Below are 27,085 nucleotides of genomic sequence, written 5' to 3'. Positions count from 1 at the left end.
TACAGAATCAATGCTTGGGGTCGGCTACGGCACTCTATATGGAAATGTCAGAGGTCACAGCGACACTTTATATAGGCCCGTTACTTACATGTATTATCATGTTCCACATCCTTTCTGTACGTTAGATGTGTTACATTACACCCCTGAATAGTGTCTGCCCACCCCAAAATCTCAGCCTCTCAATGGATTTGTGTGTCAACTGTCTGACCTTGGAGTCTGACCTTGGGATCATCGTGTCTCTAGGGGACAAACGGTGGCCCCTACAACGGAAATGGTGACAGGCAGCCACAGGGGGCCCTGTGCCTCCCAGTTTGCTCCAGGTAATAGGTGGTAATGACTAGGTTGGTCCTGGGTGATCTATGTGCTGTGTTTCCTCCTCACCCTTTATGTACATACAAATCTACCCAATCCTAATTAGATTGAATTTGGTTTAAAATTCAATTTAAACTTGCCTCCAGCCCCTGTCTGCCTCTCGGTATTGAATATTTGAACAAGAGCAACTGTGGTATATAAATTGAGTTTAAGTATCTTTTTTCATTTTCACTTAACATTTAAAAGTGTTATTTAAAGAAAGGATGTGTACAGGTTGTCATTGGTATGTACCTGTAGGTTACCTAGAAAACACCTGTTGGTGAAACAAAAAAATTACCTGTATCTCTGTAACAAAGTAAAAATCTTTCTCTCTTTCTGTATCAAGCTCAATAATTTGATGAGAATTTCCTAAGTCTTTCTCTGGACATGATGGGCATTAGAGAAAAATTTAAGACATGTTCACAGTAATTTGGGGTAAAAACCATGGTAAGTAATGATACAAATCTCCATGGCATCAAATTCTAGTTTAAATTGTTGTACAACCAATTCTGGTTTAGATTTTTTTATGACCAATTCTGATTTAGATCATTGTACAACAGAAATATTTAATGGTCAGTCCTGTATCATTATGTGACTAACAATCAAGGTCAGACCTTTTTGACCCCAAAAAAGGGACAGAATCATTGGTATTGACGGAGCTACCATATGATAAGCCTAATACAGTGCCTCAGTACAGTATATCTGACCCAGGACATTGTACTGGATTCCTCACACAAGCCCACTTGAACTCAATTACAATACTCTATGATATGCGGAGTCACAGAATTTCCTATAATTTATTACTCTTTTAAACCTTAAGTTAGTTACTTTTGAAAGTTAATGAAGAGAAAATGCATATAATCCTCTTTATATATTTAATAAAAGATAAAGTTTAATTTAGTGTAAGCGGAAGTAGTGACATATAATTACTGTATGTACCTAAAGTTGTACCGCCACAAATTAGGCAACACTTGTGGTCTAGGGTAAGCCCCAGAGAGGCAGAAAAGTACAATATTCAGATTTCACTTTGAACCTGTAACTGGTGGGATTAACGGATTCGCTTTGAACTTTATCTTTTCACGAAGGACAATTGAGATGCGATGATTCGTACTTCCTGATAATTAATCTCGCCCCATGCCTGGAGACTTATCTCAGCCAGGTGAGAGTAAGTATATAGACCTTCACAGGTAAGTAAGGTTTACCTGGCCCATCAATAAAGTATAAATCTATTATAAAAATGCTTTTAAAGGAGCCAAAAAAGGTGAACATTTTAATCAATGGGTACTAGATGTTTGAGAAACAGGCGACATGGCTTACCGATTTCTACACAGCTGATGGAGGAGGCTGAAGCTTGAGGGTTAGACAGATGGACATTTCCTGTTCTACACCTGGCCTTACATGGCTTAATGACAATCTGATAGGGGTAATTTAGCCCATTTATATTGGTGTATCTACCTGTCACAAATTGTGTATTGGTTTCCTCTGCCATACACTCACTTATCGCTGGAACATCAGACTCACCTGTGTATTTGTTAACAGTGTATTAAATAGGTATCTAGTCCTTGAGTTGTAATTGCAATGCCCTCCCGATACAATCACACTCAAACAACAATAATAAGCAGTTATATTGTCAACCAGACCCGTAATTATTTCTATATTTTGAAATATTACATCCTGACACTGCTTTGTAGGATAACTGGGACTCACAATCTATGAGGTGTCTGGGGCGTGTCGGGTTGGGGGTCAGCCCCCTATTGTAAATTCCCTTATTTAGGAGAGCTCTGGAGCCAGGGTCAGGATATTGTAGATAAGTGTTGGGGTAATAATTGAATTACACCTTAAATTAACTTTTAATTTTGGTAATTTACATATGAGTAGTTTACTAGGGAGGTCAGATGTCTGCTGCCTGGGTCGTAACCTATTGGATGTTACTGGTGGGGTTACCTGTGGGGTTAACTCAGACAGTTGACCTGAGCCAGGTAGGACTGATAATCAGATCACTAGAACTGCTGAGTCAGCAGGTAACATCTATTTAATGGTTGACCATTCTCTATATAAAAATCTCTTTCGAGTTTATTTTAAACATTAAATGAGGTGATGTACATTTTTTCCTTGTATCTACACCTTGTACAGTAATGTGCATTGACAACAGTGAAGTGACATCCCTAGTCCGCATATATTATGGAAATTATCAATGAAATTTGTGTGAACGTTATCTTTTAATGAAACCAGTGTTTAGTTGCTACCAATTATAAGGGGCAACCTTCAGTTTGTTTGGCTTGTGAACTTTAATCAGTTGCTGTCTGTGAGGTGACCTTTGACCCCTATCAGCTGCTGTATCAGTTGACCCTGTGCCCCTTTAACCATTGCTAATGTGTTGTCATGGATATGCCTGTCAGATTTAATTAACATTCCTGATAACTGGCCAAACCTCACCCTTTGATTACAGCATTGAGTAAAATATAATGAAAATCTGGTGTAACTACATTGAATAAGGAATGTATCAGATAAGCTGTGGTTATACATGTACATGATCCAGGTAAAAGGGGGCTGGAGAGTGATACTTCCTCCTTGTGGGTTTAAGTCTCTGTTACACATTTTTTCTCTGGATGGCTGAGGATGTTGACACCTCAGACAGGCATTGGTGTTACAACCAACACTCTATGGGATTATAGGGGCTCACAGAAGTGATATCAAAGGGCTGGTGTTATAATGTACATTGTAGTACAAGGGGCCAGTGTTATAATGTACATTGTAGTACTAGGGGCCAGTGTTATAATCTACATTGTAGTACAAGGGCCCAGTGTTATAATCTACATTGTCGTACAAGGGGCCGGTGTTATAATGTACATTGTAGTACAAGGGGCCGGTGTTATAATGTACATTGTAGTACCAGGGGCCCCGGTGTTATAATGTACATTGTAGTACAAGGGGCCGGTGTTATAATGTACATTGTAGTACAAGGGGCCGGTGTTATAATCTACATTGTAGTACAAGGGGCCGGTGTTATAATGTACATTGTAGTACAAGGGGCCGGTGTTATAATGTACATTGTAGTACAAGGGGCCGGTGTTATAATGTACATTGTAGTACAAGGGGCCGGTGTTATAATCTACATTGTAGTACAAGGGGCCGGTGTTATAATGTACATTGTAGTACAAGGGGCCGGTGTTATAATGTACATTGTAGTACAAGGGGCCGGTGTTATAATCTACATTGTAGTACCAGGGGCCGGTGTTATAATGTACATTGTAGTACAAGGGGCCGGTGATATAATCTACATTGTAGTACCAGGGGCCGGTGTTATAATCTACATTGTAGTACAAGGGGCCGGTGTTATAATCTACATTGTCGTACCAGGGGCCGGTGTTATAATGTACATTGTCGTACCAGGGGCCGGTGTTATAATGTACATTGTAGTACAAGGGGCCGGTGTTATAATCTACATTGTAGTACCAGGGGCCGGTGTTATAATCTACATTGTAGTACAAGGGGCCGGTGTTATAATGTACATTGTAGTACAAGGGGCCAGTGTTATAATGTACATTGTAGTACAAGGGGCCGGTGTTATAATGTACATTGTAGTACAAGGGGCCGGTGTTATAATGTACATTGTAGTACAAGGGGCCAGTGTTATAATCTACATTGTAGTACAAGGGCCCAGTGTTAAAATCTACATTGTAGTACTAGGGGCCGGTGTTATAATGTACATTGTAGTACAAGGGGCCAGTGTTATAATGTACATTGTAGTACAAGGGGCCGGTGTTATAATGTACATTGTAGTACAAGGGGCCAGTGTTATAATGTACATTGTAGTACCAGGGGCCGGTGTTATAATCTAGTACCCAGAGGTTGGGGTGGTGGAGGTTATAATCTAGTACCCAGAGGGTTGGGGTGGTGGAGGTTATAATCTAGTACCCAGAGGGTTGGGGAAAGGGATTGGATCTGGGGGTGTTATAATCTAGTACCCAAGGGGTGGGGGTGTTATAATGTAGTATTTGGGGTGTTATCATCTAGGACTGTGGGGAAGGGGTTAGGGGCGTTATAATCTAGTACCCAGGGTCTGATATCAGTGAAGTATATTTTAGAATCAAGTACACGGGCGTGACATCCTCTCACAAATTGCTGATAAGCTTGATTAACAGCTTAATACAAGCAGAGATGTAAATGGCTCCCACCGACAACTTCTTCATTCTGAAGGTAAATACTGGGAATCCTCTTAATTGTTGACCCAAACACTCTTGAAAAATATGGAATTAATAATATATTTTAGGTCTATCAAGATATGTAGAATTAGCCGACGATTCACCTCGCCTGGGTAGAATTTTGTGGTGTTGTTTAACCATGGAATGCTCCTTGGTCAAAGTTTTCTTCGTTCCAAAGATTCAAAGTGAGATTTTTCACATTTATGGTTTAAACATAATAAAAACAGAGGTAATCTATTAAATCTCTTTATGTCTGTCTATATAATAAATTGATATATAGAAGCTGAAACCTTGTTTACAACTTACTGGATGTACATGTTGTGGAATTTTCTAAATAAAAAAGATTCTACAATCTATCAAACAGTTTTTACACTTCATGAAACGAGGACATTTTGTAGACTTGGAGGTGCATGTATAATGGTACAGTTGCCTTTGATGTTAAAAGTTGAGGAATCCATGCGCGATAGCATCCTCCACAGACATTCTAACACAGGTCCACACTGATCAACATCACGCTAACAATGCACTGACAACAGAGAATCACCAAATATTCCAATCCTTTTGGTTGATTTAGTTAATGTGGCTAGTGTTTATCCTGTACACCAGATACTGGAATATTGGAAGAGTTTTGATTGGAGAGTCGCCTGTTCGATAACAATTATTGTCTTATACTGTGCTGGGTAGCCATTACTTCTAAACCACTTCCTAGACAAATAATCATCTCTTGTACTCAGATACAAATAATCATCTCTTGTACTCAGATACAAATGATCATCTCTTGTACTCAGATACAAATGATCATCTCTTGTACTCAGATACAAATAATCATCTCTTGTACTCAGATACAAGTAACCATCTCTTGTACTCAGATACAAATAATCATCTCTTGTACTCAGATACAAATAATTGTCTCTTGTACTCAGATACAAATAATTATTTCTTGTACTCAGATACAAATAATCATCTCTTGTACTCAGATACAAATAATTATCTCTTTTACTCAGATACAAATAACTATCTCTTGTACTCAGATACAAGTGATCATCTCTTGTACTCAGATACAAATAATCATCTCTTGTACTCGGATACAAATAATCATCTCTTGTACTCAGATACAAATAATCATCTCTTGTACTCAGATACAAATGATTATCTTGTGTGATCAGGAACAAGTAATTATGCAGATACAAACAGTCATCTATTTTGACTCTATAAGAATGTTCATGTAACTGAATAAAGTGTGTTGATGTTACAAAACTAACAAATGTTTATTTTGTGAAACAGAGGAATATTTGTAATTTTGCAGAATCTCCGGCAAAATAAAAATTATGAATTGCTCATAGTTATATACTGTAACACACTTTTCATGAATGATTTGATATTTTCCGAATTTAGGGACATAATCAGATTCAAAATGTAGAATCTCCACTTATGATTAATTGTGCTTAAGATTTGAGAAGGAGTGAAATAAATTTAACAAATGGAACTGATAACCTTCACTGACTTGTGTTTGGACAAGTCATTTGAACCTTAGTCTTTTATTACTATGATTTTATGGTATGATTGATGTTGTTGTGTGATGTTGATCCTGATTGGCTGTGATATTGTGAGACATTGATACTGATTGGCTGTGATATTGTGAGACATTGATCCTGATTGGGTATAGGCACAGAGAGGTATTAGGGGGTAAATCTGTTTATACAAACAACAAGTGTTCTCCACACCAATTCCATCCATCAAAGGTTGTTTATATAATATCATCACAGGGCTGTTTAAAGTTATCTAGTATGGGTGGGAAGATGTTACGGCCCCTCCCCCCTGGGGGGTTGTTTGTAGGGGAGATGTTACAGCCCCTCTCCCTGGGGGAGATTGTTTGTAAACTTGTGAGCTGTAGAACCTTTGAGCCCAGCACTAGTTTTTCTCTTTGGGAATATCACACTTCCTGGCAAAATTCTTCATCAATTTCACACCAGCAGAAAATGTGTATCAGAGAGGTTGTAACCCCTAGGGGGTCACTGCTCATTTACTGACTCCCTGATATCCCTTAAATACCTAGTCCCTAAGGGAGTAGTTCATTTAGAGAAAAATAATGATGTAGACCCCCCATACCTACTTCACAGCCACATTTATCAGGTTGGTCTCTGAAGGGGAAAATAGTATAGGGGCTTACAGACCTATCTGGTGGCAGATCAAATAGTGGCCTGGTAAGGAGATAGCCCTGTCTCCAACCTGATACAGTGTTAGGGCTATTGTAAAAATACCACCTAGCTTTACTTACAGCCTGGTAATTAACTAGTGCTCACCCCCCACCAGCACGCCTCATTTGATGTGTCTAAGTGACAAATTTCTAACTTCATCCTGTCCCTTTTTAAATAATTATTTTACAGAAGAAAGTTTTTTCAAGATAAATTGATAGACCAGAAGCAGATGAAACCTTAGACTTGATATCTGTTCACAGGAAACCATCACTACCGGCACATTAATAGGAGGGACAATATATGTAGCCTTCATCTCAAACTTCAAGGCACACATAACCAGAATGTTGGGAAACATTATCTCAAGCTTCCTGCTTTTTTAAAATTTATTTTGAATAATTTTGATACTAATATGTCAAAGTCTGGATAAACATTATTGTAGAGATGAAGTGGCTGCAGTGGAATATGTATCATATTTAATATATATATATGTATGGTCGAAAAATATAAATTCAACATGACAACTGGTGTGTTTCACTAACGTTTTAGCGATACTTTACAACTATTTAATGAATACAGAAAGTATCTAAAAGTTTTACTCTATATATATATATATATGGCTGTCAAACTTAAATCTTTCCTATATTTACCAACTCCACATGGACACAAACTTTATTCTTACTATATATATATATATATACATTTTGTATTAGGTAAATCTTTCAAACATGGCACACTACTCTTTAGGATAACAACCTTGTAATGACTGTGAAAATGACAAAATATGAAAACATCTCTCTGACATTTAATAGACAATGTTTTTTCATCCCCTATCTGTATACCAAATTATCAAAATAATCTAGCTTCTTAAGTATATCAACATATAGCAATTTTTTGGAGATTTTTGGCTTGTCACAGTATCCTGGATAATTCCTCCTTGTCACAGTATTTTTAGTATTTCATTGACACACATTTGACATGTTCCTCTCTAGAAAGGACATTTGGAATTAAACTTCATAAAACAAATATAAATGACTAAAAATTAACTTCTTTCATGGAATTAAAGCAAGCATATTAAGCTTGCTGTTCACAGACCAAAATATTTGCTGATTAACTTGTTTATTATTGAACTTGTGCACAGACCAATTAAAGAACTTGTTCATAGACCAATTAATTAACTTGTTTACAGACCAATTAATGAACTTGTTCACAGACCAAATAAGGAAGTTGTTCACAAGCTTTTAGCTGATTTTCATATTTACAGATCATTTATTTACATATCTCACTGTACTTTATTGTAAAACTTTACAATTGATGAAAAATTGTGCTTCATGCTTTGTTCAACATAGTGTTCGAATGTTTTCCTGTTGTTTGTTACAGACTACCACACTATACTGTTTTCCTGTTGTTTGTTATAGACTACCATGCTATACTGTTTTCCTGTTGTTTGTTACAGACTACCACACTGTACTGTTTTCCTGTTGTTTGTTACAGACTACCACACTATACTGTTTTCCTGTTGTTTGTTACAGACTACCACACTATACTGTTTTCCTGTTGTTTGTTACAGGCTACCACGCTATACTGTTTTCCTGTTGTTTGTTACAGACTACCACACTATACTGTTTTCCTGTTGTTTGTTACAGACTACCACGCTATACTGTTTTCCTGTTGTTTGTTACAGACTACCACGCTATACTGTTTTCCTGTTGTTTGTTACGGACTACCACACTATACTGTTTTCCTGTTGTTTGTTACAGACTACCACGCTATACTGTTTTCCTGTTGTTTGTTACAGGCTACCACACTATACTGTTTTCCTGTTGTTTGTTACAGACTACCACGCTATACTGTTTTCCTGTTGTTTGTTACAGGCTACCACGCTATACTGTCTTGTGTTAGAATGTGCTTCCGGTGGGAATTTACTATCGTATATAAAAACGTTTAAGGATTTTCTTCTTCCGGAGGACCGCGCTCGTCCTTATCTACGTCAGTTGGTGTCTGCCGTTCATTACCTTCATGAGAAAGGCGTGGCTCACAGGTAAGCCTGCATGTTTTTACCTTCGCAGCATCACCAATAGAGGGCTCTCGAAATAAAACAAGTTCCAGAAATTGTTATTTCCCTTGTACACAAAACAGTTTAGAAAAGTGAGCTATGACACCCATGTTATTAACAAGTCTGTCCTCGTGCTTCATCAATTCAGATAGATATTATATGTGCTTATAATGACTTGTTAGATTGATATCTAGCAATAAATGAATGATTTCCATTTTGCACACCACACCCATACAGATTCCATACTGTCTATGTATAGACATACAAACGTTTAAGTACTTTGTATATGATCATATAGATGAATGTATTTGCATGATAGATATCTTTCCTTGTGACATTTAGAAATAAATTTTTGACTATTGAAAGTCGAGATTTATTGATGATCAAGGCTGCATAAAGTAACGGCTATACATATGAGACAAGGATTGTATGTGTGTAAAAAGCTATTATTGTGTTTGTGTATGTGAAAAGCTAGACTTACATGTGTTGTACTAGACATGTGTGAGTGAGGGGGTATGAGTTTGTGTGTATGAAAAAATGAAAGTATTTTATGTACTGGTAAATGGGGTTACAAGCCGCCATAATATTTATGTATTTGTGTTCCTTGCCAAACATGTTCACTACCAAATTTCCTTTATGGGATTGCTTTTCAGGTTTGAACCTAAAAGATCACAAACTTACATCTGTGGCCACATTTAATGTTGACCCTTGGTGAGACAAGTGACACCTCTACTTCTGGAGAATTCTTGTAGAAGTAAAAATAACCGTGTACTAATACTATTTTGACACCTACTGAAAAGGCATAGGAAACACTGCTGGTTTTATATATTTAGGCATTTGGATGTTCTGGTGCCAGCCAAATATTTGTTTGATTGATTTCTTACATGTATGACAGGAATAGGTCATATTTGATTTCATACTTGTGTCTTAGAAGAACTTGAGTCTTACAGTAAATCCTTTGGCAGCAGAATCTTGTTGAGATTGTGAAAATGTTGTATGTGTATCCTGTGGTGATGTAGGAAATAGATGGATTAACCTCTGGTTGTTAACGAGATGGTATGATATGGGTGAATGTCAAAGAATGTTTAATTCATTATGTTTTAACTGTAGCCATTACCATTTATCATGCATTGTGAATCTGACAGCTTGATGTTGGTTGGCCTGATCGTGGATACTCTCTCAAAGCCGGTCACCAAAACACAGAGTCACACCAGTCACATGGGCAATCAGGTGTGGAGATAATGCATGATTTGTGGTCATTAATGCTGACACATATAATACTGATTGTAAATGGACAGGTGATTGTGAACCACACATGTCAGGTATTGTGATGGACACATTGATTTTACCAGTCAGGTGGGTCTCTCCAGGGCTGCTGGACACTAAATGCTCTAATTAATTAGTGTTGGTAATCAGGTCCAATTAGGCCTAATCACAGAACCCCTGGGAGTTACACTGGCCCCTGATCGTTTTATTACTGGCCCCTGGTGGTGTTATCCAATGACAATCATTACTGGTGATGGCTTTCATTAAAACTCTTACACGATCTTGGTTATATAAAACATGGTAGTCAAGCACAAAAACACAAAAGTGTGTAATTTTCTGCGAAGATTAATACTGTTGGGGCCATATAAACTTTAAGTATAACTTCAAAAGAAAATAATTGAAATCTAATTATCTGTCATCTGATTAAGGTGGATTCTTATGGAGTTGTAAATGAAAAGGAGATGGGCAGTCTGAGGGCAGGAAAAGGGAGACAGTCTGAGGGTAGAGAAAGGGAGACAGTCTGAGGGCAGGAAAAGGGAGACAATCTGAGGGTAGGGAAAGGGAGACAGTCTGAGGGTAGGGAAAGGGAGACAGTCTGAGGGTAGGGAAAGGGAGACAGTCTGAGGGTAGGGAAAGGGAGACAGTCTGAGGGTAGGGAAAGGGAGACAGTCTGAGGGTAGGGAAAGGGAGACAGTCTGAGGGTAGGGAAAGGGAGACAGTCTCAGGGTAGGGAAAGGGAGACAGTCTCAGGGTAGGGAAAGGGAGACAGTCTTAGGGTAGGGAAAGGGAGACAATCTTAGGGTAGGGAAAGGGAGACAGTCTGAGGGTAGAGAAAGGGAGACAGTCTGAGGGCAGGAAAAGGGAGACAATCTGAGGGTAGGGAAAGGGAGACAGTCTGAGGGTAGAGAAAGGGAGACAGTCTGAGGGTAGGGAAAGGGAGACAGTCTCAGGGTAGAGAAAGGGAGACAGTCTGAGGGTAGGGAAAGGGAGACAGTCTCAGGGTAGAGAGTCTGAGGGTAGAGAAAGGGAGACAGTCTGAGGGTAGGGAAAGGGAGACAGTCTGAGGGCAGGAAAAGGGAGACAATCTGAGGGTAGGGAAAGGGAGACAGTCTGAGGGTAGAGAAAGGGAGAGAGTCTGAGGGTAGGGAAAGGGAGACAGTCTCAGGGTAGAGAAAGGGAGACAGTCTGAGGGTAGGGAAAGGGAGACAGTCTGAGGGTAGGGAAAGGGAGACAGTCTGAGGGTAGAGAAAGGGAGACAGTCTGAGGGCAGGAAAGGGAGACAGTCTGAGGGTAGGGAAAGGGAGACAGTCTGAGGGTAGGGAAAGGGAGACAGTCTGAGGGTAGGGAAAGGGAGACAGTCTCAGGGTAGGGAAAGGGAGACAGTCTGAGGGTAGGAAAGGGAGACAGTCTGAGGGTAGGAAAGGGAGACAGTCTCGAGGGTAGGGAAAGGGAGACAAGTCTGAGGGTAGGGAAAGGGAGACAGTCTGAGGGTAGGAGAAGGGAGACAGTCTGAGGGTAGGGAAAGGGAGACAGTCTTAGGGTAGGGAAAGGGAGACAGTCTGAGGGTAGAGAAGGGAGACAGTCTGAGGGTAGGGAAAGGGAGACAGTCTGAGGGTAGGGAAAGGGAGACAGTCTGAGGGTAGGGAAAGGGAGACAGTCTGAGGGTAGGGAAAGGGAGACAGTCTGAGGGTAGAGAAGGGAGACAGTCTGAGGGTAGGGAAAGGGAGACAGTCTGAGGGTAGAGGAAAGGGAGACAGGCTGAGGGTAGGAAGGGAGACAGTCTGAGGGTAGGGAAAAGGGAGACAGTCGTGAGGGTAGGAAAGGGAGACAGTCTGAGGGTAGGGAAAGGGAGACAGTCTTAGGGTAGGGAAAGGGAGACCGTCTGAGGGTAGGGAAAGGGAGACAGTCTGAGGGTAGGGAAAGGGAGACAGTCTGAGGGTAGGGTAGGAAGGGGAGACAGTCTGAGGGTAGGGAAAGGGAGACAGTCTGAGGGTAGGGAAAGGGAGACAGTCTGAGGGTAGGGAAAGGGAGACAGTCTGAGGGTAGGGAAAGGGAGACAGTCTTAGGGTAGGAAAGGAGACAGTCCTGAGGGTAGGGAAAGGGAGAACAGTCTGAGGGTAGGGAACGGGGAACAGTCTGAGGGTAGAGAAAGGGAGACAGTCCAGGGTAGGGAAAGGGAGACAGTCTGAGGGTAGGGAAAGGGAGACAGTCTGAGGGTAGGAAAGGGAGACAGTCTAGGGTAGGGAAAGGGAGACAGTCTTAGGGTAGGGAAAGGGAGACAGTCTGAGGGTAGGGAAAGGGAGACAGTCTGAGGGTAGGGAAAGGGAGACAGTCTTAGGGTAGGGAAAGGGAGACAGTCTGAGGGTAGGGAAAGGGAGACAGTCTGAGGGTAGGGAAAGGGAGACAGTCTTAGGGTAGGGAAAGGGAGACAGTCTGAGGGCAGGAAAAGGAAGACAGTCTGAGGGTAGGGAAAGGGAGACAGTCTTAGGGTAGGGAAAGGGAGACAGTCTGAGGGTAGGGAAAGGGAGCCAGTCTGAGGGTAGGGAAAGGGAGGACAGTCTAGGGTAGGAAAGGAGAAGGTCAGACGGAATTCTGAGGGTAGGGAAAGGGAGACAGTCTGAGGGTAGGGAAAGGGAGACAGTCTGAGGGTAGGGAAAGGGAGACAGTCTGAGGGTAGGGAAAGGGAGACAGTCTGAGGGTAGGGAAAGGGAGACAGTCTGAGGGTAGGGAAAGGGAGACAGTCTGAGGGTAGGGAAAGGGAGACAGTCTGAGGGTAGGGAAAGGGAGACAGTCTGAGGGTAGGGAAAGGGAGACAGTCTGAGGGTAGGGAAAGGGAGACAGTCTGAGGGTAGGGAAAGGGAGACAGTCTGAGGGTAGGGAAAGGGAGACAGTCTTAGGGTAGGGAAAGGGAGACAGTCTTAGGGTAGAGAAAGGGAGACAGTCTGAGGGTAGGGAAAGGGAGACAGTCTGAGGGTAGGGAAAGGGAGACAGTCTAGGGTAGGGAAAGGGAGACAGTCTGAGGGTAGGGAAAGGGAGACAGTCTGAGGGTAGGGAAAGGGAGACAGTCTGAGGGTAGGGAAAGGGAGACAGTCTGAGGGTAGGGAAAGGGAGACAGTCTAGGTGAGCGTAGAAAGGGAGACAGTCTAGGTAGGAGAAAGGGAGACAGTCTGAGGGTAGAGAACAGGGAAGACAGTCTGAGGTAGGAGAAAAGGAAGACAGTCTGAGGGAAGTAGAAAGGGAGACAGTCTGAGGGTAGGAAAGGGAGACAGTCTAGTAGGAAGAGAGTCTGGTAGGAAAGGAGACAGTCTGTAGGTAGGGATAAGGGAACAGTCTGAGGAGTAGGACAGAAATAGGGAGACGTACTAGGTAGGGAAAGGGAGACAGTCTGAGGTAGAAAGGAGACAGTTTTGAGGGTAGAAGGGAGACAGTCTGAGGGTAGGGAAGGAGCATTTAGGTAGAAAGGACAGTCCTAGGAGAAAGGACATCTGGGGTAGGGAAGAAGATCTAGTAATGATTGGTAGAAAAGTCAAGGAGAAGGAGATTCGAGTAGGAAAGTAGACATCTAGGTAGAAATGACGTCAGTAGAAAACAGTCAGGTACGAGGAGCAGAGAAAGGGAGACAGTCTGAGGGTAGGGAAAGGGAGACAGTCTGAGGGTAGGGAAAGGAAGACAGTCTGAGGGTAGGGAAAGGGAGACAGTCTGAGGTTAGGGAAAGGGAGACAGTCTGAGGGCAGGGAAAGGGAGACAGTCTGAGGGTAGGGAAAGGGACACAGTCTGAGGGTAGAGAAAGGGAGACAGTCTCAGGGAAAGAAAAGGGACAAACATTTGGTTATTTTTTTTATTATTCATCAATTAAGTTTTTGCAAAATATCTTGATTAGTATGGCAACAACTTTCCTCTCATTACAATTATATACAGACTAAGGAGGGTAAAATTAGATAATGGAGATAATTCTAGGATGTGTTTACCTGATTTACTGGTCAGAGACACAACATACCAATGACTCTGCAGTATCTATATATTGACAGGGCTTTGTAGAGTTACACATGACCACGCTACACCAAAGTGACACATTTTATGTACATTGGTGGCCGTTATGGGAGGTTTTGAGAAGATTCTAGTTCAATGATGGGCAAAAACATCTCAATCCTTTCTAAAAGATCCGATAGATTTCTCCAAGATGGCACAAGTCCAGGAGAACCAGAAATGGTATTACATCCGGCAGACTTGTAAACATATTTTCACTGTAGCAGTGTTGTCGGAGGAGGCGCATTATGATAGGTATATACCTGTCCAGGTGACAAGTGGTGGTACCCAACGGATGATAACCAATATCAGGGAGGACAACACACCCCCTGTTGACTGAGGGATCAGGAAATCCGTACCCATCACTCCCTTTATACTATCAACCCAAATATATTTAAACAAATAATTATCTTTTACACCAATCAGTTTATTTCCAAATCTGAGATTGTTAATTTTTGTTAATTTAGATTGTTAATTTTTGTTGATTTCTTATGATTAAGTTATTAGAAGACAGTAATAGGCTTGTGGGTTGAGTGATGACTTGTGTAGGTATTCATCAAGCTAACAAATCTACTGGTCAGTTATCCTACAGGTAGGCGGCCATACCTGTAACCTACTATGGTAGGTAGGTAGGTATCCGACAGGAAGTCACAGGGGTCCAACAGTGAAATGTGACCCTATTAGGGATCATTCGGTGGTCACTCACTGGTCATCAACGTGGGAGTGCACAGTGGTGGGATTGTAAAGTTCAATATCACCAAAGTAGGGTCCTTCCGTCCCCTTATGTACCTATCATGTCAACAGGGTGATAAATCACGATCAGGTATAAGCCATCACCTTACTTGTCTAATAAAACGTTTTATGAGAAATTAATTACAGGTATTGTGGGTAATTAACATAAAATTAATCACTTATTAATCACTTATTGAGCATATTATCTGGCACTATCAGGTACATTGGGATGTTAAATAAAAGTACAAGGACAATTTCAAGCTTTTTATCACCTTGAGCCAGTTAGCTCACCAGCACAGACAAACGAAGCACACTTCTGGGGTTCTGAAAAAAAATTACCTGTTACCGGTAAGGACAGACTACCAAAGAACACATTAGGGGTGGGGTGTGTGTGTGAATTACCTGTCACATGTAAAGACAGACTAAAGGGGCATACCTCTGGTGGGGGTCTGATTTACCTGTACAGCACACCTTTGGTAGTCTTGATTTACCTGTACAGCACACATTTTGGGGTCTAATTTACCTGTACAGCACACCTATGGGGGTCTGATTTACCTGTACAGTACACCTTTGGGGGTCTGATTTACCTGTACAGCACACCTATGGGGGTCTGATTTACCTGTGAAGTACACCTTTGGGGGTCTGATTTACCTGTACAGCACACCTTTGGGGGTCTAATTTACCTGTACAGCACACCTTTGGGAGTCTGATTGACCTGTACAGCACACCTTTGGGGGTCTAATTTACCTGTACAGCACCCCTTTGGGGGTCTGATTTACCTGTACAGCACACCTTTGGGGGCATATTTACCTGTACAGCACACCTTTGGGAGTCTGATTTACCTGTACAGTACACCTTTGGGGGTCTAATTTACCTGTACAGCACACTTTTGGGGGTCTAATTTACCCATTACAGGTAAGGACAGACTAAAGTGGCAGACCCCTGGTGGGGATCTGATTTACCTGTTTCAGGTAAGGACAGACTAATTAACGTTACAGGCAGCACCAGGAAAAGCCATTGATAACTATTAAAAGAAGATGGAGCCTATGAACTAATGTATAACCATAAACTTGTCAGGTGTCTAGGTGAAAGGTTAATGATTGAGATCAGGTGTGTCTGATGTAGGTTAGGGGGGGGATGGTGTAACTCAGGTGTGTCTGATGTAGGTTAGGGGAGGGATGGTGTAACTCAGGTGTGTCTGATGTAGGTTAGGGGAGGGATGGTGTAGCTTAGGTGTGTCTACCACCTTATATAACATGGTACCACCACCTTGTGTAACATGGTACCACCACCTTGTGTAACATGGTACCACCACCTTGTGTGATGTGGTACCACCACCTTGTGTAACATGGTACCACCACCTTGTGTAACATGGTACCACCACCTTGTGTGATGTGGTACCACCACCTTGTGTAACATGGTACCACCACCTTGTGTAACATGGTACCACCACCTTGTGTAACATGGTACCACCACCTTGTGTAACATGGTACCACCACCTTGTGTAACATGGTACCACCACCTTGTGTGATGTGGTACCACCACTTGTGAACATGGTACCACACCACTTGTGTACATGGTACACCACTTGGTAACATGTTTCCACGCACCTTGTGATGTGTACCACCACCTGTTGTACATGGTACCACCACCTTGTTAACATGGTACACCACCTTGTGTAACTGGTACCTACATCTCACCTTGTGTAATGGTACCACCACCTTGTGTAACATGGTAACCACCACTTTGTGTAACATGGTACCACCACCTTGTGTAACATGGTACCACTACCTTGTGTAACATGATACCACCACCTTGTGTAACATGGTACCACCACCTTGTGTAACATGGTACCACCACCGTGTGTAACATGGTACCACCACCTTGTGTAACATGGTACCACCACCTTGTGTAACATGGTACCACCACCTTGTGTAACATGGTTCCACCACCTTGTGTAACATGGTACCACAACCTTATATAACATGGTACCACCACCATATGTAACATGGTACCACCACCTTGTGTAACATGGTACCACCACCGTGTGTGATGTGGTACCACCACCTTGTGTAACATAGTACCACAACCTTATGTACCATGGTACAACCACAATTCTGTCAGAGGATACAACAGATGATGGAACATGACCACCTCCACTTTCTAATGGTTGCAGCCCCGATACCAGCTATATCGTTATCTCTGACTGTAATGTAGTGACACAGACCGTGTTCAGCTGTCCAGATATAGCTATTAAACTGCGACAGCTTTGGTGTCTGTTTAGCATTCATTCTCCGCTTGCTTTTTTGGTTTTTGATTTCTGAAAACTAAGAATTTTTATCTGAAGAATATCTATTAGGTTTTGATTTTACAGATCACTATCAGACAAATATTGTTTGACATTATGTTATATGTTGTTTTGAATTAATTTTAAATTTCATACCTGATGCCTTATTTATTAAGTTTAATTATGATAATTAATTTTCTGCAAAAAGTGACTTTCAGTGTATTTTCCTTATCTAGGAAATACCTAAAGTTGCAAACATTTATGAGATGTTGATTTCAATAACAATTACTATGTATCATGCTAGATACTTAGAGTGTCTGTGTTTCCTGGGCTATCTTTACCTAGCGTTACCAATAAATGATGGCTACCTTAACCATGATACTGTTTGGTTAGCACTCCACATGTCATGGAACGGTGTACGTCCTACTCACAGAACTCCGCCTTCCACTCGTTATAGAATTCTAAATACCAAATCCTGCTCTGGGTAATTTCTTACATGGAAAGCTTGTGTACAGGTTGTTTGTCATTGAGATGCATACAGGTCTGCATCTCACAGCTAATGCAAATTTCACATGGCTTCTCTAGGCGTGGCTTCCCAGATTGAGTTATATAGGGAAGAATTAGTGAGATGCTTCCAGCCTCCGGCTTCGCATTTATTTCACATGGAATCTTGTCAATCTATAGCTGAAATTCAATACATTTCTTTTTTTTCAAATTAAAACAAAGAATGGGGAAATGACATTTCTGTAATTGATAAAAACTTTTCATTGGTACAATATCAGAAGATATTAGATTTTTCCCAGATAAACAGGGTAGTAGTTGGGAATATTGAATACAGGTGGTGCTATACAGCACCATTTATGATACAGAAACATTTAGAGAGAATTAATACACTGATATGGTGTGACTATCTAGTGCAGCACATTCTGTAGAGTGACAGTGATAATAAGCTATACCAGTAACTGGCTAATCAGAAGCTGAGTAAGGAGAGTTTGTATAAACCCAGGCTATATCTGGAACTTCTCCTCACGATTTCTTCCCACTCAACTTCTGCTACCTGTCTGTTGGGTCAAGTTAGCAACCTCTGGTGCCATCAGGGACATATTGTCTGGTAGTGAATGTGTGGGGGAGGCTTCTTATTGTTTCTCAGGCACCAGCGAGATTCATGGCTGTGAAAACTTATAGAAACCTCTCTAATCTGTAGACCTTTCTTAACACACATTTTGAATACATTCTGTTGTATACGTTTCATATCCCTGAACATATTTTAGTGATGTTTGTTTGTGGTCACCATGTCGTACAGTCCAGGAAAGCTATTTCTACATGTTTGTTCTTTATGACCAAACCTTTCCATTGGTACTACATTTACGGAACTGGTGACTTTGATAATTTGGTATAGGGAAGTGGCTTGCGGATAATTTGGTATGGGGAGGTTCTAGTGTAGAACAACCTGAAGGCCTTGCAGTAATTTTAGGAAAGCTTTGAAATGAATGCCGCAGACATGTGACAGTGTGCAGCATTTATTGCTAGCCTCATCAGTTGACACTCTCTGGTCCTAACGAGTTTTTCCCTACCTGTACACCACACCTTTATATGTCACACAGAGCTTTAGTGACTATTGTCCTGTAGCTACCCTAATGAGAAGGACCTAACTATAGGCACAAGTCTAATTGCTACACCATCTACCAGCTTCTTCATCACACTAGCTCTTCAAACATTTATAACGGCCAGAGTTTTTTGACCAGAAGAAGTTCTGTTCTTGAGTAGTTTCTGATTGTACTTGTGGTTTTTGTCCAGCTTCACTGATGAAGGTTTGACATGATGCTAACGAAGCTTTTATGGAGGAACTTATTACCAGTACAATTTACACAAGAGTATGAAGATATGGCAAAAGTAAGGAGTGGGGATTGAGAGTTGGGTCAGGGATGGGGGTCAGAGGGTCAGGGGATGGGGTGGGGATGGGGTGGGGATGGGGTGGGAATGGGGTGGGGATGGGGAGGAGTCAGGGGTGATTACTAAGTCCAGTACTACCTACTTTACCTATGTACACAAGAGTGTGGTCATATGGCAGAAAGTATGGGTGGGGATGGGGATGGTGAGTCGGGGGACAGGGGTGGGGGTTGGAGTGATTACTATGTCCAGCATTATCTGCTCTATCTAATTACACAATACTATGGTCATATGGCAGAAGTTAGGGGTGTGGGATGGAGAGTTTAGGGTGGGTATGGTGGGGAGGGGGGGGGGGGGGGGGGGGGAGGGGGATTTAGTTGTGGAAGGGGGTTTGGGGACAGAGGGTGGATGGGTAGTGGCATATGGGTAATTGCTGGTACAATTCATTTAACTTATGCTGATGTACAAAGAGATATTGTATGCTGGTTTTGAAGATAAATGATGAGTACTGCTAACTGTTTCCCCAATAACATCCTTTTCCATTATTCATCAGTACTATTGGGACCCAGTTCATGTAATTTTTCCATAATTCTGATAAAGCAAATTTGATGCCTATTGGAAAATCCGATTCTGGGGTCTCCTGATGTTTGAGAGGAAACAGTAATAAGTGGCCAGAAAAGCGCTGAGTGGAAGACACAATACTGTCTGGGTAACCCGACTTCAGAGTGAAGGACTGTCCAGGTACCCAGACCTCAAAATGGTCACTACCTCTTAGTGAAGGACTGTCCAGATAACCAGACCTCAAAATGGTCACTACCTCTTAGTGAAGGACTGTCCAGGTAACCAGACCTCAAAATGGTCACTACCTCTTAGTGAAGGACTGTCCAGGTAACCAGACCTCTTAGTGAAGGACTGTCCAGGTAACCTGACCTCAAAATGGTCACTACCTCTTAGTGAAGGACTGTCCAGGTAACCAGACCTCAAAATGGTCACTACCTCTTAGTGAAGGACTGTCCAGGTAACCTGACCTCTTAGTGAAGGACTGTCCAGGTAACCAGACCTCTTAGTGAAGGACTGTCCAGGTAACCAGACCTCTTAGTGAAGGACTGTCCAGGTAACCAGACCTCTTAGTGAAGGACTGTCCAGGTAACCAGACCTCAAAATGGTCACTACCTCTTAGTGAAGGACTGTCCAGGTAACCAGACCTCTTAGTGAAGGACTGTCCAGGTAACCAGACCTCTTAGTGAAGGACTGTCCAGGTAACCAGACCTCTTAGTGAAGGACTGAGGTAGAGGGTCATTGTAAGAGGTACCTGGTAGAGACAGAGGGTAGAGTACTGACCAGTGGTCCTAAAACACACGATGATAATGTAGAACACCTGGACAGGTGAGTTTCCACTGTTATAACAGACATGCCTCATTATACATACCATGATTAATGTATACAGGATATAAGTAATCCCATCGTCTTGTCAGTCATTTTTCATTTTTTTTTTCTCAGTTAATTATCACTTGACATCAAAGACAACAAGAAAACTGAGTCAGAGGGTTTATAGAGACACGATCTGAACCTGTCATTTCTGACCACCTGTCATATATGAATCCAGCTTTACTGGGATTGCTGGGATTGTTGGTTCCTTTACACTAACATAGCACACTAAAGATTTAGATACCTTACTGGAGTCTGGGACCAATGGGACATACTGTCTGGTCTAGAGGTCATGCACCATCAAAAAGTGTTTCAGAACTGACAACAAATCAAGATAAAGGATGACTATACATGGTACAGCCCTATTTCGTGGTTTTCTTGGCTGTAGTTTTGGTCCAGTAGGACATACAAGCCTAAGCAATCCATCAAGTTCTAGAGAGCTTCCATACAATGAAGCTGAAACCATTGAGTTCAAAACCAGTCAGTGTTAAAATATGTCAAAATCACGAAAGTCATGTAAATAAAAAATCAGCCATTGCTTTGTAGAGCTGTAGCATTTATATCTACCATTATCATGTATACAGCATCTGTATCTACCATTATTATGTATACAGCATCTCTATCTACCATTATCATGTATACAGCATCTGTATCTACCAGTATCATGTATACAGCATCTGTATCTACCATTATTATGTATACAGCATCTGTATCTACCATTATCATGTATACAGCATCTATATCTACCATTATCACGTATACAGCATCTGTATCTACCATTATCATGTATACAGCATCTGTATCTACCATTATCATGTATACAGCATCTATATCTACCATTATCTTGTATACAACATCTGTATCTACCATTATCATGTATACAGCATCTGTATCTACCATTATCATGTATACAGCATCTGTATCTACCATTATCATGTATACAGCATCTGTATCTATACAGCATCTATATCTACCATTATCATGTATTACAGCATCTGTATCTACCAGTATCATGTATACAGCATCTATATCTTCCAGTATCATTTATACAGCATCTGTATCCACCAGTATCATGTATACAGCATCTGTATCTACAAGACCATTTTGTTGTATATAGCAGTCATATTTTGTTCAGAATTTGCAGGCTGTCCATGTGTTTCTGGTCAGAATGGACAGGTTTTTTTCACAGACTTGATGAGTTCAAGGAGCTTGGTCAGTATGGAATTTGCTAGTCTCAGTCTGTACATGCTCTGAGGAAGCTTTGTGTGTATGGATCTCCTCACAGTGCTGGGCCAGCTAATGCTTCCCATGGGCCATATAGCTGCTTCATCATTCCTGCTTTTAAATTGGTTTTGCCTGCTTCTTTGATTTCTGCTTATGTGTGTGTAGGCCCATTGTCTGAGGGCTTTCTTCTCTGTATATATGTGCGGGTAAATTGTGTGAGGGCTTACTTCACTGTATATATGTGTGGGTAATTTGTGTGAGGGCTAACTCCACTGTATATATGTGTGGGTACATTGTGTGAGGACTTACTTCTCTGTATATATATCTATGTGGGTACATTGTTTTAGGGCTTACTTCTCTGTATATATATATATGGGTACATTGTTTGAGGGCTTACTCCACTGTATATATGTGTGGGTACATTGTGTGAGGACTTACTTCTCTGTATATATATATATGTGGGTACATTGTTTTAGGGCTTACTTCTCTGTATATATATATGTGGGTACATTGTTTGAGGGCTTACTCCACTGTATATATGTGTGGGTACATTGTGTGAGGGCTTACTTCTCTGTATATATATATGTGGGTACATTGTTTGAGGGCTTACTTCACTGTATATATGTATGAGTACATTGTGTGAGGGCTAACTTCTCTGTATACCGTATATATGTGTGGGTACATTGTGTAAGGGCTGACTCAATATATGTGTGGGTACATTGTGTGAGGGCTGACTCAATATATGTGTGGGTACAGTGTGTGAGAGCCGACTCAATATATGTATGGGTACAGTTTGTGAGGGCTGACACAGTATATGTGTGGGTACATTGTTTGAGGGCTTACTCCACTGTATATATGTGTGGGTACATTGTGTGAGGGCTTACTCCACTGTATATATGTGGGTACATTGTGTGAGGACTTACTTCTCTGTATATATGTGTGGGTACATTGTGTGAGGACTTACTTCTCTGTATATTTGTGTGGGTACATTGTGTGAGGGCTTACTTCTCTGTATATATGTGTGGGTACCTTGTGTGAGGGCTTACTTCTCTGTATATATATATGTGGGTACATTGTTTGAGGGCTTACTCCACTGTATATTTGTGTGGGTACATTGTGTGAGGGCTTTCTTCTCTGTATATATGTGTGGGTACATTGTGTGAGGGCTGACTCAATATATGTGTGGGTACAGTTTGTGAGGGCTGACACAGTATATGTGTGGGTACATTGTGTGAGGGCTTACCTCTCTGTATATATGTGTGGGTACATTTTGTGAGGGCTTACTCCTCTGTATATTTGTGTGGGTACATTTTCTGAAGGCTAACACCTCCATATATTTGTGTGGATACATTGTGTGAGGGCTTACTCATTATTTGTGTGGGTACATTGTGTGAGAGAAGACTCATTATATGTGTGAGTGCAGTGTGTGAGGGCTGACTCAATATATGTGTGGGTACAGTATGTGAGGGCTGACTCAATATATGTGTGGGTACATTGTGTAAGGGCTGACTCATATATATGTGTGGGTACAGTATGTGAGGGCTGACTCAATATATGTGTGGGTACATTGTGTGAGGGCTTACTCAATATATGTGTGGGTACAGTATGTGAGGGCTGACTCAATATATTTGTGGGTACAGTATGTGAGGGCTAACTCAATATATGTGTGGGTACAGTGTGTGAGGGCGACTCAATATATGTGTGGGTACAGTATGTGAGGGCTGACTCAATATATGTGTGGGTACAGTGTGTGAGGGCTGACTCAATATATGTGTGGGTACAGTATGTGAGGTCTGACTCAATATATGTGTTACTGGTGCCATGTTGTGTATGGTAGACATTACTAGAGGATGCTAATTTACTGTTAGTTATGACTGTTTCACAATCCGCTCCCAACATCACTTATATCCTATATTACTATCAATTGCCACCAATTTACAACAATATAGTGTATCCTCCAGGGCGGCTAGGGTTGAAACATACATGTAAAGCTGTCCAGGTTGTACAAATGGAATAGCTTATGTGAAAATAGTGACTGTCATGTTTAATTTGTTAATATTTAAATGTGATAATAGTTTCAATGTATATATTAATGTCTAGATACGTAGGTCTACCTATTATGGTACATCGTACAGCTAACTAGGTAGGGGAGGCAACTCCTCATCAGAGATTTACACAGGTGAGAAAACTTGCCTGCAGGCAGTGCTATATTTATATCCAGGTAAAATCAATAAATTATCAGAGCAGGTATGTAGTCAGCCATCGCAGTGAAAACAAAAGGGTTTATAGAAGATTCATATAGATATAGGAGTCAGTGTACTGTTGATAAAGTAGTGTGTACTGTTAATGAGGAAGGGGAAAAGGGATATACTGTTAACAAGGAAGAATGTAATGTTAATGAGGAAGGGGAGGAAGGATGTAATGTTGATGAGGAAGGGGAGGAAGGATGTAATGTTGATGAGGAATGGGAGGAAGGATGTAATGTTAATGAGGAAGGGGAGGAAGGATGTAATGTTGATGAGGAATGGGAGGAGGGATGTAATGTTGATGAGGAATGGGAGGAAGAGGGATGTAATGTTAATGAGGAAGGGGAGGAGGGATGTAATGTTAATGAGTAAGGGGAAGGAATGGTGTAATGTAATGAGGAAGAGGAGGAAGGATTTGTTAATGTTAATGAGGAAGGGGGGAAGGAGGTAATTGTATTTAATGAGGCAGGAGGATGTCAATGTTGTGAGGAATGGGAGGAGGGTGTCAATGTTCATGAGGAAGGGGAGGAAGGCATGTCTGTTGTGGGCTGGGGAGGGGGTCTGTAATGGAGAAGGGGGGCAGGATGTAATGTTGTGGGATGGGGGAGGGATGTAATGTTCATGAGGAATGGGAGGCGGTGTAATGTTGATGGGCCTGGGGAGGGTGTCTGTTTGTGGGAAGGGGAAGGCGGATGTCTGGTTAATGAGGAAGGGGAGGAGGGATGTAATGTTGATGAGGAAGGGGAGGAGGGATGTAATGTTAATGAGGAAGGGGAGGAAGGATGTATTGTTAATGAGGAAGGGGAGGAAGGGTGTAATGTTACTGCGGGGAAGGGAGCGGATGTCTGTTCTGGCGGGGCGGCCAAGTGTCTTGTTTGATGAGGAAGGGGGGAGGTGTATGTTGATGAGGAAGGGCAGAAGCACTGTACTGTTGATGCGGAAGGGGCGAGGGTCGTATTTAATGAGGAAGGGGAGGAGGGATGTAATGTTAATGAGGAAGGGGAGGAGGGATGTAATGTTAATGAGGAAGGGGAGGAAAGATGTAATGTTAATGAGGAAGGGGAGGAGGGATGTAATGTTAATGAGGAAGGGGAGGAAGGGTGTATTGTTAATGAGGAAGGGGAGGAAGGATGTAATGTTAATGAGGAAGGGGAGGAAGGATGTAATGTTAATGAGGAAGGGGAGGAAGGATGTAATGTTAATGAGGAAGGGGAGGAAGGATGTAATGTTAATGAGGAAGAGGAGGAAGGATGTAATGTTAATGAGGAGGGATGTAATGTTAATGAGGAAGTGGAGGAAAGATGTAATGTTAATGAGGAAGGGGAGGAAGGATATATTGTTAATGAGGAAGGGGAGGAAGGATGTAATGTTAATGAGGAGGGATGTAATGTTAATGAGGAAGTGGAGGAAAGATGTAATGTTAATGAGGAAGGGGAGGAAGGATGTATTGTTAATGAGGAAGGGGAGGAAGGATGTAATGTTAATGAGGAGGGATGTAATGTTAATGAGGAAGGGGAGGAAGGATGTAATGTTAATGAGGAAGGGGAGGAAGGATGTATTGTTAATGAGGAAGGGGAGGAAGGATGTAATGTTGATGAGGAAGGGGAGGAAGGGTGTATTGTTAATGAGGAAGGGAGGAGGATGTATTGTTAATGAGGAAGGGGAGGAAGGATGTAATGTTAATGAGGAAGGGGAGGAGGGATGTAATGTTGATGAGGAAGGGGAGGAAGGGTGTATTGTTAATGAGGAAGGGGAGGAAGGATGTAATGTTGATGAGGAAGGGGAGGAAGGGTGTATTGTTAATGAGGAAGGGGAGGAAGGATGTATTGTTAATGAGGAAGGGGAGGAAGGATGTAATGTTAATGAGGAAGGGGAGGAAGGATGTATTGTTAATGAGGAAGGGGAGGAAGGATGTAATGTTGATGAGGAAGGGGAGGAAGGGTGTATTGTTAATGAGGAAGGGGAGGAAGGATGTAATGTTAATGAGGAAGGGGAGGAAGGGTGTATTGTTAATGAGGAAGGGGAGGAAGGATGTAATGTTAATGAGGAAGGGGAGGAAGGATGTAATGTTAATGAGGAAGGGGAGGAAGGGTGTAATGTTAATGAGGAAGAGGAGGAAGGATGTAATGTTAATGAGGAAGGGGAGGAAGGATGTAATGTTAATGAGGAGGGATGTAATGTTAATGAGGAAGTGGAGGAAAGATGTAATGTTAATGAGGAAGGGGAGGAAGGATGTAATGTTAATGAGGAGGGATGTAATGTTAATGAGGAAGAGGAGGAAGGATGTAATGTTAATGAGGAGGGATGTAATGTTAATGAGGAAGTGGAGGAAAGATGTAATGTTAATGAGGAAGGGGAGGAAGGATGTAATGTTAATGAGGAAGGGGAGGAGGGATGTAATGTTAATGAGGAAGGGGAGGAGGGATGTAATGTTAATGAGGAAGGCGGGGAAGGATGTAATGTTAATGAGGAAGGGGAGGAGGGATGTAATGTTAATGAGGAAGGGGAGGAAGGGTGTATTGTTAATGAGGAAGGGGAGGAGGGATGTAATGTTAATGAGGAAGGGGAGGAAAGGATGTAATGTTAATGAGGAAGGGGAGGAGGGATGTAATGTTAATGAGGAAGGGGAGGAAGGATGTAATGTTAATGAGGAAAGGGAGGAGGGATGTAATGTTAATGAGGAGGGATGTAATGTTAATGAGGAGGGATGTAATGTTAATGAGGAGGGATGTAATGTTAATGAGGAAGTGGAGGAAGATGTAATGTTAATGAGGAAGGGGAGGAAGGATGTAATGTTAATGAGGAAGGGGAGGAAGGATGTAATGTTAATGAGGAGGGATGTAATGTTAATGAGGAGGGATGTAATGTTAATGAGGAGGGATGTAATGTTAATGAGGAAGTGGAGGAAAGATGTAATGTTAATGAGGAAGGGGAGGAAGGATGTAATGTTAATGAGGAGGGATGTAATGTTAATGAGGAATGTTGTGATGTAAATAAGGAATGATTTAGGGTTAATGAGGAATAGTGTATACGTAATGAGGAAGGGTGTACTGTTAGTGAGGAAGGGTGTACTGTTGGTGAGAGTGGGTGTACATTAAACAAGGAATGATGTATGGTTAATGAGGAATGCTGTATTGTGCATCATTCCTCATTAACTGAGATTTAATGGAAAGATGATA

The 27,085-nt window shown here is 41.6% G+C and overlaps 1 protein-coding gene across 2 annotated transcripts in view; it reads left to right on the top strand.

Moving 5' to 3' along the window:
* The window catches only part of LOC117325366, a 202,530-nt gene that overhangs the window by 57,961 nt on the left and 117,484 nt on the right, over positions 1–27,085 (top strand). For both annotated transcript variants that reach the window (XM_033881531.1, XM_033881532.1), the window contains exon 3: positions 8,626–8,792. In XM_033881531.1, the coding sequence (XP_033737422.1) occupies positions 8,626–8,792 (167 nt within the window). The remainder of the gene's footprint in view (positions 1–8,625; positions 8,793–27,085) is intronic.

Source organism: Pecten maximus, chromosome 4, assembly GCF_902652985.1.
Source record: "Pecten maximus chromosome 4, xPecMax1.1, whole genome shotgun sequence".
Classification (NCBI taxonomy): domain Eukaryota; kingdom Metazoa; phylum Mollusca; class Bivalvia; order Pectinida; family Pectinidae; genus Pecten; species Pecten maximus.
The sequence above is the reverse complement of the archived record's forward strand: the minus strand, read 5'-3'. Positions and strand labels throughout refer to the sequence as shown.